The sequence below is a fragment of the Macrotis lagotis genome, chromosome 6 (assembly GCF_037893015.1).
Source record: "Macrotis lagotis isolate mMagLag1 chromosome 6, bilby.v1.9.chrom.fasta, whole genome shotgun sequence".
In the NCBI taxonomy this organism is placed as follows: domain Eukaryota; kingdom Metazoa; phylum Chordata; class Mammalia; order Peramelemorphia; family Peramelidae; genus Macrotis; species Macrotis lagotis.
The window spans coordinates 77,382,209-77,409,535 of record NC_133663.1 but is presented as its reverse complement, the minus strand read 5'-3'; the positions used below and the strand labels follow the sequence as shown (position 1 = coordinate 77,409,535).

Here is a 27,327-nt window from a genome sequence, read left to right as displayed (position 1 = left end):
TCCAGAAAATGGCGGTGTCAGTGTTTAGCAATAATTATTATTACAAACAGAAGTACGCTGATGCGTTTTAAAGTTGAAGTTACCCGGTTGACTGCCTTTCCCTGAGGCTCCTATGATGTTCAATCTCTAGTACTATACTAGAAGGCTATTGCCAGATTATTACTTTCCAGAACATGCCATGACAATTTGGCACTAAAGCTAACCCCTTAATTTAAGGGCATAATTTATGAGCTCAAGTAAATCCTTTGAATAAAAATTGAAAGCTATTATGATATCTAATATCCCTGAACTCTAAGATTTCTACTGAGTTCCAGGCTTATATAAAAAGCATCTGTTGACATGTCCAAATATTGAACTGCAGCATCTTACTCACTGTTGGCAGGGGTAGGGGTGAAAGCGTTGCAGGGAGGGGACTAGGAAAATTATGGAAGATAAAGGGAAAGTAGACATGGTACATTTAATAGACCAAAGGCCTAAAAGATGAAGGTTGTTTGTGAAATACTTACTCCTGACATGGGGGTGTAGGCAGGAGGAGGGCTGTGTCCAAATTCACTCTAATAGGAAAGAAAAATGGAATGACGGATATAATAAGAGGTCACATGAATGGAAAACAAAAGCCACATGAATTGTATGAACCAATGGGGAACTCATGCACAACAGTGAAGTTTGTACAACTGGTGAGATCACATCCTACTCTGGCTACAAGCTGCCTAGTTCATGCTTCTTTAGAAAATCAAATGTTTGGATTCAATTCTAGAAAATGAAAATTCCAATATAGAAATTTAGTATACCAAAGATGAAAAATAGAATCATAATCATTTCTCTAATAGTTTTGGAAGAGAATGTAGAGGAACATAGAACAAAAAAATTAAATCTTCATCCTAACCAAGGAAAGGTTTCTTTTCTACTCAATGAAGGAGAAGGTAAAAAAAATAAGGCCCATGCACAAAATCACCATGATGAAAGGATGGACCATGGAAATAGCTTCCAAATTAAACTCGATCTCATAATAATGTTAGAACCCAGATCACTAAATAAAAATACTCTGTGCCATTTGCCACAAAAATATTCTGAGGAAACAATATATAAATTCTAAAGCCTTTTATAAAAATGAGCTACTATTACTACCCCAAGGAAAAGCCAGTCTATTATAAAATATACACAAGTTCCTATTGTTTGGAATCACTTATATGTCTTCTATTTCTAATTGTTTGGATAGTTTAATGGGTCAGCACTCTTAACTTTTCTTTTGTGTCTGCCTCTTCATGACTCCATTTTTATTGGGTTTTCTTGACAAAGATCCTGGAGTGGTTTGCCATTTCTTTTTCAAAGGTCCCAACTGAGGCAACTGAAGCAAACTGAGGTTAAGTGATTTGCCCAGAGTCACACGTCTAATAAATATCTGAGATCAGATCTCAACTAAGGTCCTCTTAACTTAAGGCCTAAGCACTCTATCCACTGCAATATCCAGTAATCATAGTTATAAAAATGGATATGCTATTTACTCTTATATTGTTATGTGTAAGTATGAATAAAAAAGAAAATGTAGATTTAAATGTACAATTCAAAATAATAGAAACTCAACTAAACTAAAAAAAGCAGAATATCGTGGAAAGAAAGCTACCTAAAAACCTCTGACACAATCTTCTTATGTGAGTAAAAATTCAAAGGCACAGTATATCTTGCCAAAACATTTTCTCTTACCTCCCTATCTAATATAAATACCCTTACAGATCCAAAAATCATTAAGGTAACTCTGAGAACCCATAGTTTCCTCCACCCCAAGTCAGGGTACCTGGAGTCATGTTGGTCTCTACTACAAATCTATAATCCTTCTTCTGAGTAAGCTCTTTTCTCTTTCATGAAGAGAAGTGTTTGAAAGGGTACCTTCATATTAAATTAATGTGTAAGACAGTGCTAAACACCATAAAGACAAAACAAACAAAATGGTCCCTAAACTCAAGGGTTTCCATTCTCTTTGACCCCAAAATGGGAAATATTCATTCACAATAAAAATGACATAGCTTCAAGATGGCAGAATAAAGGCACAGTTCTCCTAAATATCCCTCCAAACAAACAATAATGTCTCAAAATTAATTTTGAAATGGCATAACAACAAAAGGATGGGTGAAACAATTTTCTAGACCAAGAGAACTTGGAAGTTAGTCAGTCTCAGTTTCCCCTACCCCAGCAAGCCAGCAGCAGGCATGGGAGACAACTGAATTATCAGGGATATCCATCAGCAATAGTGATCTCTGGAACTCTCAGCATATAACTGGAAAGGGGATTAGAAATTTGTCAGAAGGAAATTACAAGGAACTGTTTGTAAGTGCTGGATTTAAGACTGATGCATTGCTCATAACTAGTTCTGAGTTTTAGTCCCAGGGTGAAGAGGAGGAGCACACTAAAACCTGTGACCAGAGGAGTTATAGGAGCCTTGGTCATGATCCAGGGCAGAGAAGAATACTTGTGGTAGTTCACAAATCAGCGAACAAGCCAGGAGACTGGTGACTAAATCGCTTAAATCATGATAGTTTAAAAGAACTCAAAACTTACAGATCTCCAGACCCAGCTCTTAAAAAAAAAAACAGCATGGAAAAAAAAACCCTAAAGTTTGAGACAGTGCCTCCTCAAATCCAGGAGCAAATCCCAATTATAACATAATATTAAACTTCAAGAAAGAGACTAGAAAAAAAAATGAGCAAACAATAAAAACAAAAGAGAACCTAACGATTGAAAGTTATTATGATGACAGAGAAGATCAAAACACAAACTCAGAAAAAAAGACAAAGTCAAAACACTTGTGTCCAAAGATTTAAAGAAAAATGTGAATTCATTTTAGGCCTAAAAAGAATTCCTAGAAGATCAAAAAGGATTTAAAAAACCAAAGAAGAGAAACAGAGGAAAAACTGGAAAAATAAATGACCATGATGAAAGAAAATCATGAAAAAAAGAGGCAAAAAAAAGTAGATCCTTGGGAATTATCCAGAAGAGATGCAATCAAACAAGTTTGGATAATCTCAGAAGCTGTTTTATGACCTAATTAATGTGTGATGTCAGAGCAAGTGATGGGTTATTATAACTTATACAGGCTATAACTTATATAGGCTAAAGCCTAAATCAATTTGGTTTTAATAGTGAAAGACTTTTGCTATTATGGTGAAGAGATAGTTTATTCTTACAGGAACAGAAAACACCATAAAGTTTCAGAAACTTCTTAATGTTAAACACTTGTTGAAATTTTCATAAATAAGTTTTAGGTGCTCTACAATTTCTCTCAGATGTTTAGAGATATATTTTTTGGAGATGATGTAATTCATATGTAAATGTAGTAGATTTATTTAAAATTGCAGATTATTACCCTAAGGAAAGATTGAAACAGATAATACAATCTTAAAGATAATGAATCAAATAGGAACTAGACCTTTTTTTTTAACCAACAATAGTACTACTTGTAGGTCTCAATTTGATTCTCTTGGAGATAAATTAAAATCTGAGGAGAAATATACAATTCATCAATTTAGTCTAAGTCAAACATTTATTAATTTTTATTATGTACATCAGTTGGCATGATGCTCCTCAGTCTCAGCTGGGTGCTGAGATTCTTGATCCTTATATTCAGTCTCTGCCTGCTCACATAGGCACCTTCACCCCCAAGATTCTGTCTGCCATTTCTGTCTCCTTTATTGTTTTGCCCTACCTGTTTGAGGTATTACCTTGGAATAGTTGAGTTTTTTTTTTTTAGGTTTTTGCAAGGCAAACGGGGTTAAGCAGCTTGCCCAAGGCCACACAGCTAAGTAATTATTAAGTGTCTGAGACCAGATTTGAACCCAGGTACTCCTGACTCCAAGGCCAGTGCTTTATCCACTATGCCACCTAGCCACCCCAGAATAGTCATTTAACCTCTCTTAGGTTCTTTAACTGCAAAATGGAAATAATGTTTTACTTTTCTCAGCTTTATTTTTACCCATATGAAAATTGAGGATTATAATGTGAGCAGGACCTAACTTACTCTGAAAAACCTTGCTAAACTTAAAATGACATAGAAATATATGTGATATTAAAATATGCTGCTAATCATTAATAATTGTACATTTACTGGGTAGCACAGAGGACAGAGTTCTGGACTTAGATTCAGTAAGACCTGAGTTTGAATCTTATCTCAAATGCTTTGTGACCCTGGACAAATTACTCTCTGTCTATAATATAGGTAAACATGGATAAAGGCTGAAGCTGTAGTTTTAATATTAAAGAGATCACAAGATCTTTAAGGAAGGAATACATATTTATATAGTGCACACTACAAGTTGTTTGTAAATTGCTGAATATAATGTCTACTATGAGAAAGGCACTGTACTCAGCAATTTACAATTTGATTCTTATGACAGCCCTGGTAAGTATTGTCCCCATTTTACGGCTGAAGAAACTGAGGCAAACTGAGGCTAAATGAATTGACCAGGCTCGCATATCTAGAAAGTGTCTGAGGCAAGATGGAACAAGTACTCCCTTGGCTCCAGGATCTGCATTTTTAAACAAAAACAAGATGACTTTCCTGAAATTTAGAAAGTAGACTTGAACAGAAGGTTAAAAAAACTGATAAACAAATCCCACACAACTTTTGAGTTGGCTAAGGCTCGAAGGATTCACCACCATTTTCATGATTACTGTATTCTTTTCACCTCTTGGCTTGCTAGTGATATGCTCAATAATGTTGTTAAACTATAATCACTGAGGAGGAAGCATCAATTATCTTTGTACCTTTTACTTGTCATAGGATAACCTCACCAAGAAAGCAAACGGTTTTTCTATTACCACGACTAGTTCTCATCCTATTGCCATCAAAATAATTGTACCTTTTAAATTTTGTCTGTTGTAAGACAACAAGAGAGGTTGTGCCATATTAGAATTCACTTAATATCACTACCCTGACATGAGTTACAGCCAACAACCTGCCAAATCCACATCAGGTCCTCTTGCCAAATGACATCAACTTCATAGTGCTTGTCCTTTATACTTTTCCCTGATCTCAACATTAAAATGCAAAGAGTAAGCAAAACCATTTTAGCAGACATCCTTGCTAGGATTGCTGACTTCTCTCTTCTCTCTCATATGTATTTATATATGTGTGTATATATGTGTTTGTATGTGCATATATGTATATATATATTTATATGTATATGCCTTTTTAAGATAAAAGACCCCAAAACCCACTTCTTCATTTCTCCATTCAAGGGCAACTCAACTCCTAGGGAACATCTGTGAGGCCAATTAGCTAGCTTGAAATTTTATATAATTGTTGTTTAAATATATTTAAATTACATGTTAATCACAATGTCATAATTTATGGGCTTTGAAATAACTTTTTGTGCTTTAGAGCCAAGCCAGCTTTTACTTGGTTTTTTTTTCTGTTTTTAGCTTTTTAACAAGCTCTTTCTCCCCCTTTCCCCCCACTTGCATTTGGGGAGTTGAACTCTTAATATTGGAAATGATTACAGCTGCATGTAAAGCTGTGAGTCAAAATTAAAATCCACATAGTAGTTAGAATGGACTGGAGTGAACCTGAATTTCTAAGGGAAGAAACTAGCACCCTTAGAAGGAAGAATTCTGTTTTCAGAATAAACTTCTTTCAGAAGTCCAGCTAAGCCTAATAAAGCCCAGTCTTTAGAAGGTTAATGTCTTTCATTAGCCAGTGAAGAAATTTGCTATCAGAAAGATGGAGACACAAAGAGTCAGAGGATAAAGTGGTTTCTGGTGGGAGATTTGTGAAGGAAGGTGGCAGATGGAGAGCAGTTTAATTTTGTGTCCTTATCCCCGGGGCATTATATTCATAATTTTGGTTTAGATACTAGAAGTTATAGGAAGTATAGGTGATATAGTAAATGCATAAAATATAATATCATTAGCATTGCATTTGATAAATAGAAAAGTTTGTTATTGTATATAGTATTGTTTCCCTTTATCTTTTGACAGAACAGCATCCTCTTAGAGTTAGAAGGGAACAGAAATCCCTTCAATGATATCCCTATCAAATGGATCCAGTTCTATTTACATATCTTCAAGGAAAAGGAGCCCATTTCTTTCTTCCCTAGGCAACTCTTCTGCTCTGGAACAGTGCTAGTTGGATTTCTTTATTGAGTAAAAATAATCTACCTATATAAAAATTCAACCCGCTGATCCTAGCCTGATCTCCATGACCTGACAGAATAACCCTCCATCATCATTCATATAATGGTCATCAAATAATTTGACAGTTATTATGGCCTCTCTTTCTTCTTCAGCTGGATTTAACCTAACATTTTCCAGGTCCCTCATCATTCTTCTGTGGTGCTATCCCAGCTACTTTTTCTCCTTTATTAGAAAAATGCAGGTTCATAATCGATTAAAATCAGGCCTGGGAAAATTTTCACATTGCATCATCATATATCAATTTCCCCAAACTAAATTTTTATAGAACAGCAGCCTCTAACTTCTATTTTTATTAAATTATTCAATAAAAGTGAATTATTTTCCCCCTTAAATGACTTTTTTTCCTGATGAAGTTCTCGAACCAATGAATAAAAATAGAATCTTGATTTATAAGACATTTTTTTATCCAATCAAATTAATGCATCCCCCAGCACTCTTATTATAGTATTTTACATACTGCCACCAGGAAAACAAGGTGCGATCAATATGCCAGTCAATATGCCTATAAGAAGGAGGGTACAAGTAAAGAAAATAACAAAATAGTCCAAAAACACTTTTATGGTCTTCGCTTTTTTGATTTTAGGGGAATTTTTCTTTGCAAGGAAATAAATTATGCTTTCAAAGAGAGCTGTCCAGATGGCCTACTAGATTAAAATAATAACTGGGGTAAGCTAAGTTCTCTGGAATCCACAAGTGACTATCTTGTAAACTTGGACAAGTGACTTGATTCCATTCTCCTTACCTGGCCTGACTTACAGGTTGATGGGGTTCATGAAGAAACAATATTTCTCAGTTTGTCTGAGCCCCAAAAGAAGAATTTACAGGCCAAATAGAAATTATGCAAATTGAACAATGGGCTAATGGCAAACCTGTTTTTCTTTATAAGACTTGTGATTCAGATTATTAGCGGCACCCTATTTTATAGATGGATATAGATATATGAGTGACTCTAGGGGAAACTTGAAAGTAGGCTATTTCTTTGTCATACCCCCCCTTTCAGATTCTTTGCTCTTTCCACATTTCTTTTTAACTACCCAATGTCACTAGATTTCTTTATCTTAACTCTTTCTGAAAACTTGTTCTGAAGAGAGAATCTGACACTCATACTGCTGTTTAAATGAATGATAACACTGTGTTACTTCTCTTAGGGGCATTTGCACTTCAAGTGTTCATGAAGTGAAAAGAATAGATCTCTAAAGCTGACTTTTCAGAGTCATGAGGAGGTAGGAAATTTTGGGATGGAGGTGGCAAGGAGGGACATACTTTCTCATTGCCCCGAATCACATGAATTAAGTCACTGGCTACTCTTCCTATATAGAAGTCCAGCAGTTATTTGGGAGTAGGGTGGTTTTTAAATGATTAGATGATAAAGTTTTCATATGATAAAACTATGATTAAAGGAATTATATTCTTAGCACAGGACACCACTCAATAAGCTTCTCTCCTTTCTTCATTGAAGGTTAAGTAAATTGCTGAATTGGCAGGTAATGACTCATCTTCTTTTGAAATAACCAGTGAAACAATAAGATCTTTTCCCTTTTAATGATGCTTCTGTAAAATGTATCTTAATCCAGTTACAAGGAGTCATATTTCTGTACTATTATTACTATGGTTCTCTAAGGACAATTTCTAAATCCCTGACTTTTTAATCGCATTGCTTTAAATGTCTGCTTTGTGCAATTGACATCTCATTATAAGGGAAAGAAGCTAATTCCATTCTCAAAAGCAAAACAAAAGGGGGAAAATATTTTTATTTAGCCACAAAATACCAGCAGTTAATGAAGGATTAGCAGATGGAATTTAGTCATGCTTTTTGAGTATCATATTCTGGCATCATTAATCACAGAGTCCTATCTTCTCCTTTGGTCCATCTCTATGTTCTTGTTGGTTTAAAGTGGGAGAAACTGCCACATTTCTCTTGATCTGTACAGGTTTCCTTCAACTATTATGTGGAAATACTTTGAATACATAGAATGACTTTAAAGTAGATAGATAAATTCTCAATGAAAATGACAACATTAAACTAAACAAAATTCAAAATAGTCTTGAATTTTCATTTTTGACATAGAAACAAGGTCTTCAGCTTAAGATTTCATTGTTTTTATCATTATTGTAAATGAATAGGAGGTTGATTACCTACTCTCTGCCTAGACTTTGTGTTATATATGAAACTCAAAAATGCTTACAGAAAAAAATGCTTATAGTCCAAAGTCAACTTTTTCCAATGTCCAAAACAATCTTATGGATAATTGTTTTATATCAATAAGCTATTATTCCTATCAATACTTCAAAGGTACTCTCTGAAAATTATCTTAATGAATTTCAGAGGAGCCCTGAGTAGTACATTATTATAATTCCTCTTTTACAGATGAGAAAATTTAGGTTCAGAGAAATTAAGTAACTTGTCCATGGTTGATGGCAGAGGGGTTAGTTTCAAATGTAAGTCTATTTGACTCTTAGTCCATCTCTTAAACCAACATGTTATGCTATTCTGATATAAAAATGTTTTTGTGGCATTCTGATTTATGCCCATCATAGCAATATTTACTGCAATAATTGATGGTTGATGCTCAATCAATAAATATGTATTTATCACCATCTGAGAATACTATGTTAGATTCATATTTGTCATTTTTGTGTTGACTAAGGTAGAACACTAATCATGGGTAAAATACAAAGATTGTGGACAAGGCAATTCTAGTATTCTAGTAAAGAAGAGATTATCTCTTGTTCTTTCCAACTCAATGATTCATTGAAGTTATTTGTGGAAAGAACAGGAAGGTTATGAGCTAGAAGAGTGGATTCTATGAGTGAACTTTGGCCTAAATACCTTCTCTCTTTGGGATACAGTTTCCCATCTGTAGGACTCTTCCATTTCTAAAATCCTAGTGCTTTATGATTTTATTTATTAAAGTTTTGCATTTAACTCACACTTTTTCCTTTTTAAAGTGAGTAAAAGCTATTAAAATCAAACCAGTGGATTCTACAAAAATTTTTTTCAATAAATATCTTAAGCATCTGTTACAGGAAAAGCACTATGCTAATTACAACGAAAAATAGTAAATAAAACTTAAGGTATACATCCTGCCCTTGAAGATCTAAGAACATGTTTGAATATCACTTTGACAAATGTTTTCAAATACTATTCTTTGTTCATCTTCTACTATTTTTTTTACACAAAATAATCTATTACTGAAGAACCAACAAGGGTTTATGCTGGGGAAAGTAACTAGAGGAAATCTTTCTTTCTTTGGATTTGTATTCTAAGTATAGAGCAGAGTTCTCAAACTCGGCAGATGCTTAATAAATACCACTTTGCTTGCTTGATTTAAATGTGAAGAGAAAAGACTACAATTTTTTTTGTAAACAAATCAGGGTGTATAATAATTTTTTATGTTCATGGAGTTAAGTCCAAAGGTATGGGCCATTACAATACAAAATGGTTATAGAGATTATAGAAATTTGGAATTGGAAGTGACCCTAGAAATAATCTAGTCCAATGCTTTCATTGTACATTGCGGGGGGGGGGGGGGGGGGCTGGGAATAGATAGAGCAAAGGACATAATCAGGAACATTCAAAATGAGAAGTTTTAAAATTATTTGAAACAGGGGGGAATATTTTGAACTTCTTCATATTTCTGCAAATTACATGTTGTAGAGAAAGCATAGTGCAGAAAAGATGGTAACTTGGAGCCAGAATAAAAATTTGAATCCTGACTAGCATTTGCAACTTCTTGACTCTGAGAAACCTATCACCTCCTTCAACCTCAATTTCCTCAACTAAGTGGAAATTAATCATGCCAGCACAATCAGTTTATGAGGATCAAGTGAGATAATGTATGTAAAATATTTTAGATCCAAAATGGACTAAATAAATATCAGTTGTTATTAAGAACATTGTTTATGTTCTAATAGTTCCTATGAGAAGATTCTGAGTTTCCCCTCACACTATTCACATGTACATACAAACACACAGAGCCGTCAAGGCTATACAATCAGATACTGAAAAAATCCATATACATATATGTTTCTATTTAAAATTTTTTAAAATAACTTTTTTTCTTTCCACATATATATATAGTTATCTCCCCCTTAGATTCTAGATTACTGTCATGTGAAAGACATGTTTTTGTCACACTCCTCAAATTACAAGAATTATGGAAATGGATTAATAATTTAAAAGGCTGTTTATTCAGGATGAAACTACTTTTCTGAGTTGTTATAACTGGATGAAAAAATAAAGAAAATTTAATATAAATTCCATTCATTTAGATTTTTAGATAATTAAAACTTAATTGGTAAATTTACCTTTCCCCTACTTATGGAAAATACATGTAATAAATTGATTAAAGATTTAAATAAGATTTCAGGGACATTAGATAATTCATGTATAAGAAAAGAGTCAATTTAGAACAATATCAGCATATTTTCTCTATATCTACTTGTTAGATTGTCTTCTATGAAAATAACTAATACAAAGTTTGAATAAGTGGTGTCCATTAAGATATATCAGGTTAAAAAAAACTTTACATGGAGATATTTTTTAACAGTTATATGATTACCTTGCTCATTATTAATAAAACTGTGCATTATATATTTACTGCTATGAACTTGCAATTTCATCCATTTATAGAACTCCCAGTATGTAGACTCCTTCTAATAGTACAGGTATACCTTTCTTACAGCTTAGAAAGTTGCCAAAAATATTGAGATCTTAAGATATTTGCATATGTTCACATGATTTGGGCCATTGGCAGGACTTCAATTTCAAATAATGATGATGATGATGATGATGATGATGATGACATTTGTCCTTTGTTTGTAAAGAAGACCATGACATCAGGGAGGTGATGCTATGAAAGGCATATGAATTGGATTTGAATGAGAGGGACTATCTAAGTCACCAACCTCACTTTCTCCTCCAGACCATCTGGTCCAGTAGCCAAATATGAATCAGAATCACTGGAGGTGGACCTGGTTGCGAGGCAAACAGGATTAAGCAATTTGCTCAAAGTCATACAATTAGCAAGTATCTGAGTCAGGATTTGAACTCAGGTCTTCCTGAGTTCATGCTGGTGTTCTATCCACTGCATCATTTAGCTGCCTTCAATTTCAAATAGGTACAAATTGTATATAATACTTGGCATTCTACCTGCCCAAACACAGAAACTATAGGCATATATCTATGTATACTGTATTGAAATAATAATAGACCTAAATAATTGGGAAAAGATTAATTGATCATGGAAAGGCTAAGGCATTTTGATAAAAATGAAAATGATACTTAAATTAATCTACCTATTCAGTGCCAGACAAATCAAAATACTAAAAATTTCTTTGTAAAGTTTGAAATAATATTAATATTCATTTGGAAGGACAAAAGGTCAAAAATCTCAAGGGGAAAAGTAGAAAGAAAGAGGGTTGAGCAGTACCAGAACTTAATGACCTCAGTTACTGGAACAAGAATTCAACATTTGACAAAAATTAAAAATAAAAGTGTATAGCAGTCTGTCAGAAGCTATTTAAAGAGAAATGTGTAGGGGCTGGGGGAAAGAGCACATAAAGACATTGTTGGTAGAAAACAATATAGAACTATGCCAGGCCCCCCAAAATGGCTAAACCGTATACCCTTTGATTCAGCTATACTACTCCTAATGTATACTAGTTCAATATTTAATAGCCAAAGAGATCAAAAAGAAAAAGGGACATATATTTACACAATATTTATAGCAGCTCTTTTGGTGGTGACAAAGAATTTCAAACAAAGTTGTCCATCAAGTGGAGAATAGCTAAGCAAATTATGGTGCATGAATAATGAGCAATAGGCAGGAGATCATTTTTGTGGGAGGACTATGGCATAAGGCTGGTAAGAAAAGTGATAGGGAGAGGGAACCACATTTTTCTAACTATTGCAATCTGTATGCTCATATTCATTTTCTTAAACTTTTTTATATAACAACTATTTACATCTTGGAAACAATTTAGTCATATCATCAAGGATTTCAGATTAATCTTGTCCATTACTGCACTTACTGAAATGATGTTTTCATCAGTACCAGTTCATCTATGTAAGCTATTTACTGGCGAGAAAGAGATTTTGTAACAATAGTTAATTCACCCAACTACTACCTTTTAAGCTATAGCCTGCACAGCTGTTGCAGCAAGTTAAAAAGATTTCCATCAGTCCACCTGGAATTAGGACAGCTGGTTGGAGAGAGCTGATCTGAATAATGTTCGGCGGATACTCCGGCACTGCTACTGACAGAACAAACAATGCATGGCTGTCCCAACAGCCCAGAGCAAACACCAGTTACATTTCACAGAAACAGGCTGGTATTTACAACTGATCTGAACCAAAATGAATATCAGATTGAAGGTAGTACCCCAAGAGAAAAATGCAACTTTTCCCAATTCCCATTGACTGAGGAATGAATACTTTTATTTTTTCCCACATTACTTTAAAATATAATTTTTTCTGGGTATATAAAAAGATGGCAGGACAATGGTACAAATAATTCCTATGTCTATTTATAAACTACTTGGAAATTTCTAAATTTACAAGCTGTTAATTCCTATTTATCTATGCTTCATTCTTGAGAGCTGCCATGGTAAAAACAGGCTAGTATAGAATTATATCCATCTATACTTTCTAAAATCATTAACTCGTTCTCAGAAAAAATAAGAAAAATGAAAAATAATGATATTAGATCTGTGAAACCTAGTAGCTGAAATGATAGTAGTTTGGTGAATCTACTATTATTACACATATTTACGCTCATTTTTCCATCTCCCCATCTTAGTTTGGAAGTACAGCAGCCGTTAGGTCCAATCTTGCTACTGATTTGAACGGAACTTTAACTTGCTCCATTTCCAACCTATTCACTCATTCTTGGGAAGCCTGGCAACTCTCTCCTCTTGGAAGGCTTCTACCTTATTGAAGACAGTAGCAAAGACTAACGATAAGAACTAGCAAACTTTTTCTTTTAAGCCTAATTTGGAAATGTTATTATCATCCACATTAGGAAAGTGAAGCAGGGGCAGCTAGGTAGCACAGTGGATAGAGCACCGGTCCTGGAATCGGGACGACCTGAGTTCAGACACTTACTAATTACCTAGCTGTGTGATCTTAGGCACATCACTTAACCCCATTACCTTGCAAAAACTAAAGAAAAAAAAAAGAGAGCGAAGCAACCATATGGTGAACATGTCATATCTATGTGATTTTCAGAAGATTACTAATGGAAGAGACCTTTGAACTAATCAATTCATGACTCTCATTATAAAGATGAGGAAACTCTAGGTAATATAAGTAGTAAATGTCAGAGCAGGATTTGGACCCAGGTCTTCTAACTCCAGATTCACGGTTCTTTCTATCATTTATCACTGTTTCCCCTGTATTTTGAGGAAGTTCTGGAAAGTGTTAGGAGGCTCACTGGAGAAAAACATTCTATGGAAATAATTACTCTTCATTTACTTAGGGAACTAGAACACCCAGGCTCCAATAGCAGTCAAATGTTCTGATTTCAAATTGTCCACAAAGTGAGATAACTATTTTTCATGGGAGTGGGAGTGATGACAGTACACAGTGAGTTGCGTAAAGAGTGAATGGGAGCAGCTGATTATGATTTCTTCTCTATCTTGACCCTTCTGGGAGACTTGAGCATGACATTTCTGATGCCCCCTTTCCTCTGAACACTGCCTACTGGTTGGTCATCATAGGAAAAGGTCAAGCTTTCTGTACAAGAATCTTTCAGACATTCCTGAACTGTCCTGCAATGACATGTAGAATGTGCTAGAATAAAAGAGGCTCATTATAACCTTTTGTAGGGTCACAGAGGTTTTCAGAGACAGCCTTGAAGGCTCAGGCAATGGAGGGCAAATCAAGTAAGAACAGGATGGAAAAGCTGGCTTAGGGAGAAAAGAAAGTGATTCAAGAGCCCTCTCTCAGATCACAAGATTCTTGCCACTTGCTAGGGGTAGAGATATTAGATTTCGGAGTATGATGCTAAGGCAGTCCTTCCTTGAAGTGTAATGGTAGATCACATTTCCTCTTTGATTATTAGAAGGCTCTGATTTGTTCTTTTTTGGGAGACCACACTGGACTTTCTACTAAGCTCACAAAGCCCACATACTCACCTTGACTGGGCTGGGGGTGGGGGTGGGGAGAATGAATTACTGGATATCTCTGTCCAGGGGAAAAAGTACATCTGATTCAGATTTAGGAGAGCATGGGTGGCCAGACTAGGTGAGAGAGGGTCTGAGCAAGTCTTCCTCGCCTTTCCCAGCAAAACCCAGCTAAATCCTCAATTCTTGATTTTTCTCTCCTAGACACCCTTCTGGCCTGGCTGCCCTAGAAATGAACCTCTTCTATCTGAAAATTACTTTTAATCCTTTTTCCACTCTTTTCTTCTTATTGCCTCCTAACTTGATCCCCCTGATTCCAGCATTGCCTCGCTATAATCCATCCTCCATACAGTTGCCAAGATTGTCTTCTTAAAGCTCAATCGACCTGTGTACAGGATACTTGTGTGACTTGCAATTGCCTCAAGGAACAAACAAAAACTACCAATTCCCAAATTAGCTCCACCTGAATTTTCTCCAGTTTCCTTCTTTGGTCTTCAAGTTTATTACTCTTTACAGTCTACATCACAGTCAAACTTGTCTAATCATCATTCCCCATAGATGATATCCAATTTCTCATCTTCTGTGTCTGTGCCTTTGCATAGACTCTTCCTTATGAGTTTGTCCTCACCTTAGCATTCCTAATTTTCTTCTAACTTTAGCTCTTGTGTTATTTCATTCAGGTGACTTTCAAGTTATATGAACTCTCCTCTAATCATTATGTATATACATGTATAAACAGAGATTTGCTCATGTTCCTGTTCCTTAAGAGAGAAGCATCCACATGAGAGAGTCAGGGACCTGCTTCTGAGAGAAGACATTCTGCAACTGCTTACCACAGGGGAAGGAGTAGCCTCTTTCCAAAATATGTCTTTTTAATGACTAGATTGGGACATCTAGATGCAAGGGGAAAAGGTCCTATGTGGGCACCATGGAGTAAGCTGAGGGAAAGGCTTTCAATGTTTTTGTTTAGTTCCCACAGCCTCAGGGCAAAAGGTGTAGGGTTTTGGTCTCTGGACCCCCAGAGCTTGAGCCTTAGGGATTTAGGAGTAGGGATAGCCCTGAGAAGCCAGTGAGCCAGTGCAGTGTAATCAGGATGGAACTGGGAGAGGCAGTTAGGGAATTAGACTTGGAACTTGGTGCTATCTCTATAGAAACTGAGCTAAACTGAGAACCTAATCTCTTTAAAGATGTATGGGCTAGGGAAACTATGGTCTGGGAGGGAGGTTATATAGAACTGGGGTGCTGGGGGCTTGAACCAATGGCAGAGACTAGATGTTCTCCAACCCCCTTAAAGGTCCCAGAAAAACCCGAGTTAAGGCTCTCAGGCAATAAGAGTCACAGTAATCACTGTTACACATTTGCTTTTTTTGAAGGAAGGGGCTCATTTGCTTTTGTCTGTGTCCCCAAGAGCCTAGTACAGGACTTTGCATAAGGCAGGTGCTTAATAGATATTTTTTTTTCAGTTGACTTGGATTATTTTTGAGATTTTAGTGGGTTATTTTGCTGAGACAGGATGCATAGGATAATGGGAATGATTACAATTGCTAACTTTTCTATCATACTTCAAAGTTTCTGAAGATCTTTTCAAATCTTATGTTATCCTTACAGCCTTGGGAGATAGGTGCTAGAATTTATCCCATTTTACAGATGAATAAACTAAGGTAGACAGAGATGAAATGACTTGCCCAGGACCACATAGTTAGTAAGGGTCTGAAGGAAATTTTGGATTTAGATTCTTGACTCCAATTTAAGTTTCAATTCTGCCATCCAGTATGGAAGGAACAATTTATTAGGAGTCAGGGCACTTTAATTTTAATACCAAGCTCTACTACTCTTCCTTGGAACTTGAAGGGATGTAGTTTCTGCATCTATGAAATTCAAATAATTCTATTTTGACATAAATCAAGGTATTATAAAATCTGAATGTAGCCCAGACTCAGAGTTGCTTCAATGTATTACTATATTCCTCTCTGTTTTCAAAAAGATTATTTTACCTGTGTGACCCAAGTACTAAATAAAACATTACTGTCTATTCTACCTACCTAAACAATGTTCACAGAATAACTGAATTTATATAGCTAGAAGGGACATTAGAAATCACTTAGTCTAACCTCCTCATTTTACAGATAAGGTAATTGAAGTCCAGAGAGTAGAAATGATTTTCCCTAGGACACTGAAATACTAAGCAGTGAAACCAAGGTTCAAACTCAGAAGCTTGAAAGTCATATCTGCAACTGGTGGTATGAATATCAAATGAGTCAATATATGTGAAAGCACCATAGAAAATAGAACTCATTTTATAAATACAAGGTGCCATAATCTTGAGATTATTATTCTTCATAAGATCAAGCATGAGAGACAATGTAATATAATCAACAGAGAGTAGTCCTCGGAGTCAGAAATATACAGATTCAAATCCCAATTCTCATATAAATCCCAGGGGTGTGACCATACATTTTATTAAGCTTCTCAATCATCTAAGGCAGAGGTATCAAAACTACAGTTTATAGGTTACATGTTGCGGGAAAATTTCAGAACTAGATAAAAAAGATAACTAGGAAATTTTTAACAAAATAAATAAAAATACAATAAACATTTGTTGTTATTCAGTCAATCCTACTCTTTATGACTTGATTTGGGGTTTTCTTGGCAGAGAGACAGGAGTAGTTTGCCATATCATTTTACAGATGAGGAAACTGAGATAAACAGGGATAAGTGACTTGCCCATCATCACACAGCTAGTAAATTGGATATGATCTCAGTGAGATGAGTCTGCCCGACTTCAGACCTATCATTTTATCTCCACTGTATTATCTAGCAGCATATAATAAAAGATACATAATATTAATATTGTTTTCCTATGAGATCTGTAAGAATTCTTATATATAATTTAATGCCTCCATTTCTATTTGAGTTTGATACCACTGTTCTAGAAAACTTTTCAAGACTATAAATTGCTAAGAAACTGCTCATCTTCCTTGATAGAGTAAGTTCCATATCTGGGATTTTCTTTATCAATAAAATCATAGGTCTTGTCCTTATCCTAAAGAAAAAAAAATTGAAGGTTATGATGTTAGCTTAAAAAATAGGAGATTATATAATACTGTGACTTCAAGTCAAAGCATTATCTCCAACAGACACATTTCCAATATATAATGATGTAAATGGAAATTTTTGTTTTTTATTTTTTGCAAGGTAGTGGGGTTAAGTGGTTTATCCAAGGTCACACAGCTAGGTAATTATTAAGTGTCTGAGACCAGATTTGAACTCAGGTTCTCCTGACTCCAGGGCTGGTGGTCTATCCACTATGCCACCTAAGCTGCCCCAAATAGCAACTTTCTAATATGAGAAAATATACCATACAGTTGTTTCCTTTAAAATAGTATATATAGCATATATTTATATAACTGTGTTTATATCATCTATATCTATATGTAATGATGGGATTGTAGCTTGGTGTTATGCATATTTGGAATGAATATTCTTCATTATTATTATGATCATTCTACACAAGCCAACTGCTAAGACTTATTAGTGCCATTTCTAAAAAAAAAATACAACAGGGAGAAATTAGTCTATGAGGCTTATTTGATGATACAGTTGCATATCTAATATTCTAGTTTAAAGGCCTTTTTCTTTTTCAAATAACAATTCTTTTGAAGATTAAAAAAAATCATTTCCTATGAGTGTCGAAACAACTCAAAGGATGAACACATTGGTATTCTTCTATGTTGTATAGCCGACATGTTAAATGTCTAATGATCAGACTCTAGGCTAACTGGGCCTAATTAGGTGAATAAGCTAAAAGCAGAAGAGATGATTAGATGAAAAATATCTACACTATTCTTGTGTTTTTAAGGTGCTGCCAGCTGGGAATTGGGTGAAATAAGAAACTGAAGATTCACATGCCCAACAGTGAACATATTGAATTTGTTTCCTTGAGGCACTCCCACTGGACACTTGAAAGCATCAACATAGAATCAACTAATGAGATATGCCATTGGAATCTGTGCCTCAACAATGTCAATTAAAGGCCTCTTGTTAAACATGTTTGCAGGCTGGATTTCTCTTTCCCTATGATTGTTAGTTTTTCAGGTAAAGACTGATAGGAGAGGCTATAGTTACATGGTAGAAATTTATCTGTCTCATTCTCTAAAGTGAGAATATTTTACTATTTCACTTGTGCTACAGTTTTAATGAATAGAGGCATGAAGTAGTTTATGGATTTTAAAAAGTCATAATAAACATTTTAGGAGAGATTGACCCTGGAAAGAGATCATCCGAATTACTGAAAGGCCCAAGAATTTATGTTATTGAGGGAGAAGAGTAGACATATCCATCCCTGTGGGAAATTTCCTGATGCAGCAACAATTTGTCTTTAAATTCTAATCTAAGTGAGTTGCTTGGATCACTGCAAGGTTAAGTAACTTATTAGAATCACAAGTATATATTGATGGTGGGATTTGAGTCTAATTCCATTTTCACTCCAAGAACTCTCTTTTTAGTATACATCAATTTTTTGCAGAGTAAAAATGATGATATAATATTTGCCTTTCTTTTATGCTATTTTGAAAACTCTAGCCCACCACCGTCCACTATTAAGATAATGTCTGATTTATATCCCCCAAATAGTTACTATAAGGATATAGTGGAAAGAGCTTCTTTGGAGAATTAATGGTAAACTATGGATAAGAGTCATAGATGATGAGGTTTAAAAGTTTAATCAGTGTTGACAGAGGGGATACACACAGAAAAGAAATGGTGGATTCCTCAAAAGAATAACATACAGCAATAGAGCTACTATAACATATAATTACCAATGAGAAAATAATATGCTATATTTACCAAGACAATATTACCTTAATCATCTACCTAAATGATTACCATTTATTCTATCTAAAATCAGGGAATTGATTAGAAATGATACTATTTCTTTATATCTAATTCATTATATCACATCTCCTTGATACCCTCCCCTCTCTTTGTTTTCATGATACTGATCTCTCAGATTTTTTTTCTCTTGGTTCTTACAAAATGCATCCTAAAGATCTATCTGAGTCTCTCCATACATGCTAGGAATCTCTATCATATGTCGCCAAAGGCTCTTGCCTGAACCTCTCTCTCCTCTACATACTCACTTGGTAATCTCATCAATATTCATTGATTTAATTATCCTCTCTCTGGAGAGATATCTCTATATCTAATCCTAGAGTCTCTCCTGAACTACAGATAAACATCCAACTGCTCCTTGAGCTTCTTGAACTGAATGTCCCTTAGGCACACATGCCAAACATATCTAAAAGAGAATTTATTATCATTTCTTCCAAATACATCTCTCTTTCCAATTGTCTTATTACTGATAAGAAAACTTGTATCCTTCTAGTCAGCTCAGTAGCATTCTCTCCTCCTTACTTTGCCTCTAGATTATTTAATCTGTTGGTAGATATGATTGTTTCTCCCTTCCTCTCATCTTTCATATGCATCCCCCTCTTTCCAGCCATACAGCCACAGCCCTATTTTATTTCCTAACATACTTTACCTCCACTAGGTCAATAGTCTTCTAGCTGGGCTTTTAACATCAATTTTCTCTCTATTCCAATTAATCATCTATTCAACTGCCAAAGTGATTTTAATAAAACATAAATTTGACCATGTTAGGCTAACCACTACTCTTTGAGATCCAATGACTCCCAGTTACAATGAGAATTAAATTTAGTCTTCTTTTTTTTTAATATTTAAAGTTCTTTCCTCTCTTCTCAAATTTCATTATGGTAAAGAGTTTTCTACAGTATATATATATATATATATATATATATATATATATATATATATATATATAGATAGATAGATAGATAGATAGATAGATAGATATATAGATATATAGATATATAGATATATAGATATATAGATATAGATATATATATATATATTGACCTATTTACAGACTCTTGAACAAGATGCTTCATCTCTTTGCCTTTGTACCAGTTAACTACCAGCTCTGCCTCTTCACCTCTATCTCCTAATCTTCCTGACTTCTTTCTAAACTTTTCTATCTTCTTCAGGCAATCTCCCTCTCTTCCTCCTCTCCCAGATGCTGGTGATTAGGATATGTTCAACTGCAAATACCTTCCACTAATCCTGTACAGATATCTCATAGGTACCTAATGGTCTGCATGCTAACTTCCTTACTAGAAGGGAAAGTTTTGTTTTTCTTTTTGTATTCTTGTGTTCAGCCTGATACATAGAAAGTGTGAAAATTATTACCATATGGTCTTCAGACTCATGTCCCCACCCTTAATATTCTGTTTTCAGTAGAATTTCAGTAGAGCTACCACTGGAACTCCATGAGGAAATCTTAACCTGGGTTTGGATTTCAGGGGGTAGTGAATTTGGATGTGGAAAACACATGCACACACCTCCCCCCCCCACTACCCTTTAAGTAAAATTGAGCATGTCCTTCAATGACAGGCATAACCAACAAATATTATTCTGAAATGTTCACAGACTTCAAAAGATTGTCAGAACACACATTCCTACATTGAATAAAAATGTATATATAATATATAAATCTTATATATACATGCATATATACACACTCAGAGAAATACACACAGATGTATATACACATTCCACCTTCCTTTCAATTTCTAGCTTTCACAAATTTGACCAAATATTTTTGAGTTCAGTATCAATAATACCTCTTTTTTGAAGTTGTATTTCCTTTGATTTATCCTAAACTTCCTTAACTCAATTTTCAAAGGGTGTCCCTTTGTCCTGGCATTTCAAGACTGATAAGTAAGTCTATATCATGCTATCCATGCAATACATAAGGAGCTGGTCACTTTGATTCTTTCTTTAACTGGTCTCCTATATTTTCTTTCAAAAGCCTGGCAGTATTGCAGTCAGATAAATGAAAAAATGCAGCTAGTTGGAATTTGAAAGCCCAGTTGAGAACAATTATAGGTAATATTAATATAGGAGAAGGAAATGTTAGGAGTTCACCCTCCTTTGATGCTCTATATGAGTATATTGAATGTCAATCATGTAAGTGGAAAAAAGCCTAAAAATATCACAGGTTAAAAATCATTTGATTTGAAAATGCCTTTTTTTCTCTAACCTTTTTGGCAAATACAAAAAAACTAGTCCACAATTTTTTTTAAAAAGTTAGAGTTTACTAATTTACTTTCCCTCTTCAGGGGGAGAGGGTGAGTGGATAAATATCACTTTAGAAGCCTTAAATTGATGAATTCAATATTTAAATTGTTATTTGCCCAGAAAAAATTGGTCATTTATCAACCTACAATAATAGACAAAATAGCCAAACTCTAGGTATCTAGGAAAAAACACTAAAGAACTATACCAATATTATTTTCTCAAGCTAAAACAGACTACAAAAATTCTCTACTGTTACATTATTAGTGAAGGATTATTTATAGAAGATTATTTTTATTGGAATCTCATGAACCTAAAATGATGACTAATTGGCAAAAATAATGTCATAAACCCTTGGAGTTCATAGAATCAAAAATTTAAATTTTGAAAGAATAGCAAAAGTTATCTAACCCAGCCCCCTTGTTTTATAGACAAGAACACTGAGCCCCTGAGAATTTAAGTGACTTGTCCAAAGTCTCATATGACAGATGTGACATTTGAATCCAGGTCCTCTAATTCTAAGTTTTCTTTCCACCAGGCTTTACAATCATATGTTGCCTCCTGTTCTTAGATACTGATGCAGTTCCACTAAGAAATGTAAGCCTATTCTGATCATGAGTATATTAAGACTATACAAATATAAATGTACCCTGTGATTCTGTCATTTTTATACATTCTGACAACACTCCAGTGCTTTTTGAAAACTTACACTTAAAATTTCAGAATATGAATACAATCGATTTAGAAGTTGACCCAATTTCAAATTTCTCTCTATTTGGAAGAACTCTAAATGAATTTTTACTAAATAAAGAAAATAGAACTTATCTGTTACTAAATTTCTACACATGGTACCTGGGAAAAGTAATTTCCCATTTCTTATCCTATGTTTGACTTATCACATACTCTTTCACACCATGCAAAAAGCACACCAGCAAAGAGAAATGACCATAGCATAGGTTATCTCCCCAAAACCATGGAGATGTATCACTAGTTAAATTGTTACTAGCTCTACTTGGGTATACTGAGATACTGATCCATCAACTATTAATTTATAATTTTTGACTAAAAAAATCTGATCAGAATTAGCTTTTCTGGATACACTAATGTGAAGTCAAAATTCTGAACTTGAAAGTGGGGACTTCATTTGGGCAGGTGGGAGTGGGGGGAAGGACTAAAAACACAAGATGCTGGTGATTAGGATATGTTCAACTGCAAAAAAAAAAACACAAAGGCAAGTTGATGAGCCAGCCCACCCCCCACCACCCTTAACCATCTTCTCCTTTCTGTTTCATACAGTAATCAAAGGATATTCTGAGCCTCTCAAAATGCCATCAACCCTTATTGAGAACGAAATAGAGTACATCTCTCTCAAGCCTTTACAGGAGCAATCATGATAGCTTGCTGGTCTGAACAGGGATCTGTGACAGACAAAGATGGAATTTTTTTTTAAAAAACCCTCCTAAAATCTGAATAGAAAGTTGATGATAATCTCCCAATTCTATTACATAAAGGGTAAAGAAACCCATAATTGTGCTCTCTAGGTCTCTTACAGTAAAGAATAGACTTCATGATGAGATTTTTTCCAATGATTTACAGCAGAGCTGGGAGACTTGTGGCAAAAACACTAAAAAAATAACTATCCAAATGATTCGGATAAAACAATCATTAGCATTCTAAATCTAAATCTCATCTGTGATTTACCTCCCTTCTCATTGTTGCTTTTAATACCTCTGATTTCCTTCATTAGAGCTATTTAACAAGTGGTAAGGGGGGAGGGGGTGTACCCATCCCTACAATGCTCACAAAGTCATTCTACACGATGTGACAATTGCCCATGTGTAAAATAAATTTACTGAGATCATGGAAATGATCTTTAATGTTAGGTTTGCCATAAATCAAGTAAGACTGCATTTCTCCAGAGAGCATTGTCTCCATGTTGTCCTATTACTAATGTACACTAAAGATTTTTTGAGCAAGGATTTCTGGATCTCAATAGTGTCCCGGAATATGTATTGTTCAAGCTGAGTGGCAATGTGAAGTGGCCAAAAGAAGAATTGTTATAGATCAAACAAATCCCTCTCCCAAAGCAATTACCTTATTTTTAGATTTATTTGCAGCATCAGAATTTTACTGAATATAGCAAGATAGTATAGGTGGTGACAGAAATGACTTATTCCTGAGCTTCAGGCCTAGAGGTGGCATTCAGGGCTCCTAATCTCCAGGCTATAAGAAGCCAGCAATTACTTCAGAGCTCTGCTTTTTTTAATACCAAATTCTAGTGTTCTACATTATATGAGTAAGAAAACTCTGAGTGTAAATGATCTTATTATCACTAAAAAAGTGATCACATGAAATTATTTATCACAAAAAGCTTATTATTTAGCTATTTTTATTTGTGCCTTTGGTATCTAGTATAGATCTTGATGCATATTAAGTATTTAATAAATGCTTATTGATGCATGGATGACCATCCTTTGCCTTGAGTTTTATTTTGTATTTCTGGAGGCTCCACACCAGCATTTAAACATCACAGCAACATAAAAAGGCATCTATGAATAATGGAGAAGCATATAGTATAACAGAAAAAGCAGAGAACTTAAAGAGTCAGAAGATTTGGGTTCAAAATCCAGTCAAGACAGGTCAATTCAAGAAGTATTTTTTTTAAAGATCAAGTCTCCCTATTTCACCCAGGCACTCATGAGCCAATCCCAATAATATTGGGGAAGGAATTTTACTCTGCTCCATTTTTCCTGCTTGGACCTTGTTGCCAATCTTGGGACACACTGGTAGTCCTTTTCTCCAAATGGTTTACCATATTGGTGGTGGACTTAGTGTGGACACACTCATGCACTTTGGTGCCATTGAAGCCGAGAACATTTGAAGCCAAGGTTTTGACTTCTGGTAGTCGCAGGGACTATAAATCTGGGTCACCACACCTGAGTAAGAAGCATTTACTATGTGAGGAGACAAAAGTCATTTCCTGTCCTCGGGAAGCTTACTGTTTACTTTCAGCTTCCTCATCTGTGAAAGGAAAACCTTAGACTTGGTGATCCTTCAGCTCTCACTTTTTATTATTTCAAGCCCCAAAGTGTTCATTCTCTGTCTAAATTGTTATGGGAAGAACAGAATGTGATATTTTTCCAGATTATATGACTATGGTCCTTACTGAAAAATCTAACATGAAAAATTGGGTGGGGTACGTTGTTTATTAAAAAGATGCTTTTTTAGGCAAGAGTTTGTCTGGGGAAACAAAAGGAAGGAGATTTTTCTATCTTAAATTATCCCAGTGTTTTAAAGAACAAATCAAAGAAATCAGAGCTCCCATTTCAGAAGTCAGTTTGAAAAGTCATTAGCCATATTGTCAATTTTATCTATTTATATGGGAAGGATTTATTTTCCTTTGCTACTCTTAAACCTTCCTGCACTTCTATCACCCTTTATTGGTAGGTAGAGAAGAAGAGTTATAATGATTTTGCTAATTAGAAGGACTTTGGAGCCAGGTCTCTGATTACACAGCTCCAAATCTAGTCTACTAGTCTATGTAAGAAAGCAGATATTTTTCCACATTGCCTCTCTACCTTTTTCCTCTTCAATTCCATTGGAACCTCTTAAGCCATTAACTCTTGATTACAGTCACTCTTTCAGCAGTATAAACAGAAGAAGCAAAAGAAATGAGCGGTTGGGGTTCTTGCTTCTTACTGCACTCAGTCTTCACTCGTGGAAGAAGCTCTTTTAAGCCAATTGACCCTAAATCCCTTTAGCCCTAAAATCAAATCGAGGATCTTCATGAATAATTTAAAAAAACAACAACAAAGCAGAAGGGGAAAAAATCTTATAGAGTAAACAAGTATTCATTCATTTAGGAAGTCCTTCAAAAGAATGTTTCACTAGTGAATACTGCAGTGGCATTTAAATAGCATGTGGCTATATTCAGATGGATCATGCATATATATAGTCAGGGCTTTCCCTGGGGAAGTATAACTCTGGGCAAATCTCATTTCTAGCCATTTTTATGTAGACAAAATCTGATTAAAAGGAACACGGAGTTGGTGATGTTAAGTTTTAGTTATATAAAGGATGGAGGTGGGGGGAGGTACTACCTGTGGTGCTGGCAGTAGGAGAGAGGTAGTGCTTTGGCTGAGACAATGTTAATTAAGTTTTCTTGTATTGATTGCTTTCATCATCTGGTTGACTGACATTCTTTAGTTTGCTATTTATTTTTTGGCAATAGCTTTTCTTAGGTAGTCATCCTTATTTCCCCACTTCCCAGGGCTTTTTGCATTATATATTTGAGTGTGGATATGGAAATGAATAGGAACTAGAACTGAGATTTCACTGAGATAAGGAACCCCAAAATAAACTCTGACCATCAGTTCAGATCAAGACTTTCTCTGTAACTTACAGTCTAAAAGAACTGATTAGAACACTTAGGAGGTTCAAGAGGCAGTATGTTTCAAGCAATTTATGTCAGAAGCAGTATCTGAATCTGCTTCTTCTTGCCCAGTTTTCTATCTACTTTAACACACTCCATTACTATGTGAATATATACTTATTGGTGGTTTTTAAATTTATGGTTTGCCTTCATAAAATTGAGTAGTGTTTGTAGGTTGTAGGTAGGAGAAATAAGGAGAGATTTTTTTTGAAAGTCAGTGGGGTTAAGTGACTTGCCCAAAGTCACACAGCTGGGCAATTAGTAAGTATTTGAAGTCAGATTTGAACTCAAGTCCTCCTTACTCCAGGGCTGGTGCTCTGTCCACTGTGCCACCTAGCTGGCCTATAAGGAGAGATTTTATTCAGAAAGAAAGAGAACAATGACTTCATTGCTAGCAAAAGAAAACTAGTAAGAAAATTATATTTAAAAAGTTACAATACTACTTAATCATGAAATTAGAGTTGTTGCCTCAGTTCCCAATGAAGAGCTTTTTAAATTAGTAGACAATGCTTAATTAAGGGACCCTAAAAATTATATTACTAAAGGAACAGAAATAGTTTAGCCTAATTTGTAATCTCAAGGAGGACTCTTGAGTTGACACAAGTGGATAGAGGTGACACAATGGATAGAGTACTTGTTTTAGAGTCAAGAGGATAGGAATTTGAATTTGAGCTCAGCCATTTGCCACTAACTAACTGTGTGATCCCGAGCAAATCACTTCACCCTGATTGCCCCATATCCAGGGCCATCTCCAGTCATCCTAATTCACATCTGATCACTGGATCCAGATGACTCTGGAGGAGAAAGTGAGGCTGGTGAATTAGCATAGCCCCTCCTCACTCAAATTCAATTCATGTGCTTGTCTTGGCACCATCTCCCTGATGACTTTCATCAAGAATGAAGGATAAACAAGGAAAAACATATCATTACCTTTAGTAACTTTCAAAATCCTAAAATTCCCAACTAGAAGAGATAAAGACTTTTATCAAGCTGAAGGGTAATAAAGAGAGAGTAAAATATAGGGATGTAATAAATGAGAGGAGAGAGAGAGAGAGAGAGAGAGAGAGAGAGAGAGAGAGAGAGAGACTTATAGTGAAGGATACCATTGCCATTAAAATATATCTGGAATTTGTAAAAACAAATAATGGAAAAAGTATTGCAAAAGAAGCTAATTTGATATTCTATAGGATATAAAAAGAACTATTTGAGTGGATAAAAAATTCTAAGACTCGGAAAATTGAGGAAGATCAATATTAAGACCTGAAAAACATACTTGATGGCATTGAAACTACCAATAATTTGGACAACTGAACAAATTCAATTTGGAATTGTGATAGTATAAAGAAAGAAAATTCCATACAGATATTGTTTCTTTGTTAAAGATCAGGGTTCCAGGAACTGATAATAACTGGTGAGAAAAAAAAAATTGACCT

At 34.9% G+C, this 27,327-nt stretch overlaps 1 protein-coding gene across 4 annotated transcripts in view; it reads right to left on the bottom strand.

Annotated features, from left to right (window-relative positions):
* Positions 1–27,327, bottom strand: part of ERBB4 (erb-b2 receptor tyrosine kinase 4) — a 1,472,307-nt gene that overhangs the window by 8,273 nt on the left and 1,436,707 nt on the right. For 3 of the 4 annotated variants that reach the window (XM_074191455.1, XM_074191457.1, XM_074191458.1), the window contains one exon: positions 507–554. The exons of the other annotated variant lie outside the window; for it this stretch is intronic. In XM_074191455.1, the coding sequence (XP_074047556.1) occupies positions 507–554 (48 nt within the window). The remainder of the gene's footprint in view (positions 1–506; positions 555–27,327) is intronic. 4 annotated transcript variants of the gene reach the window in all.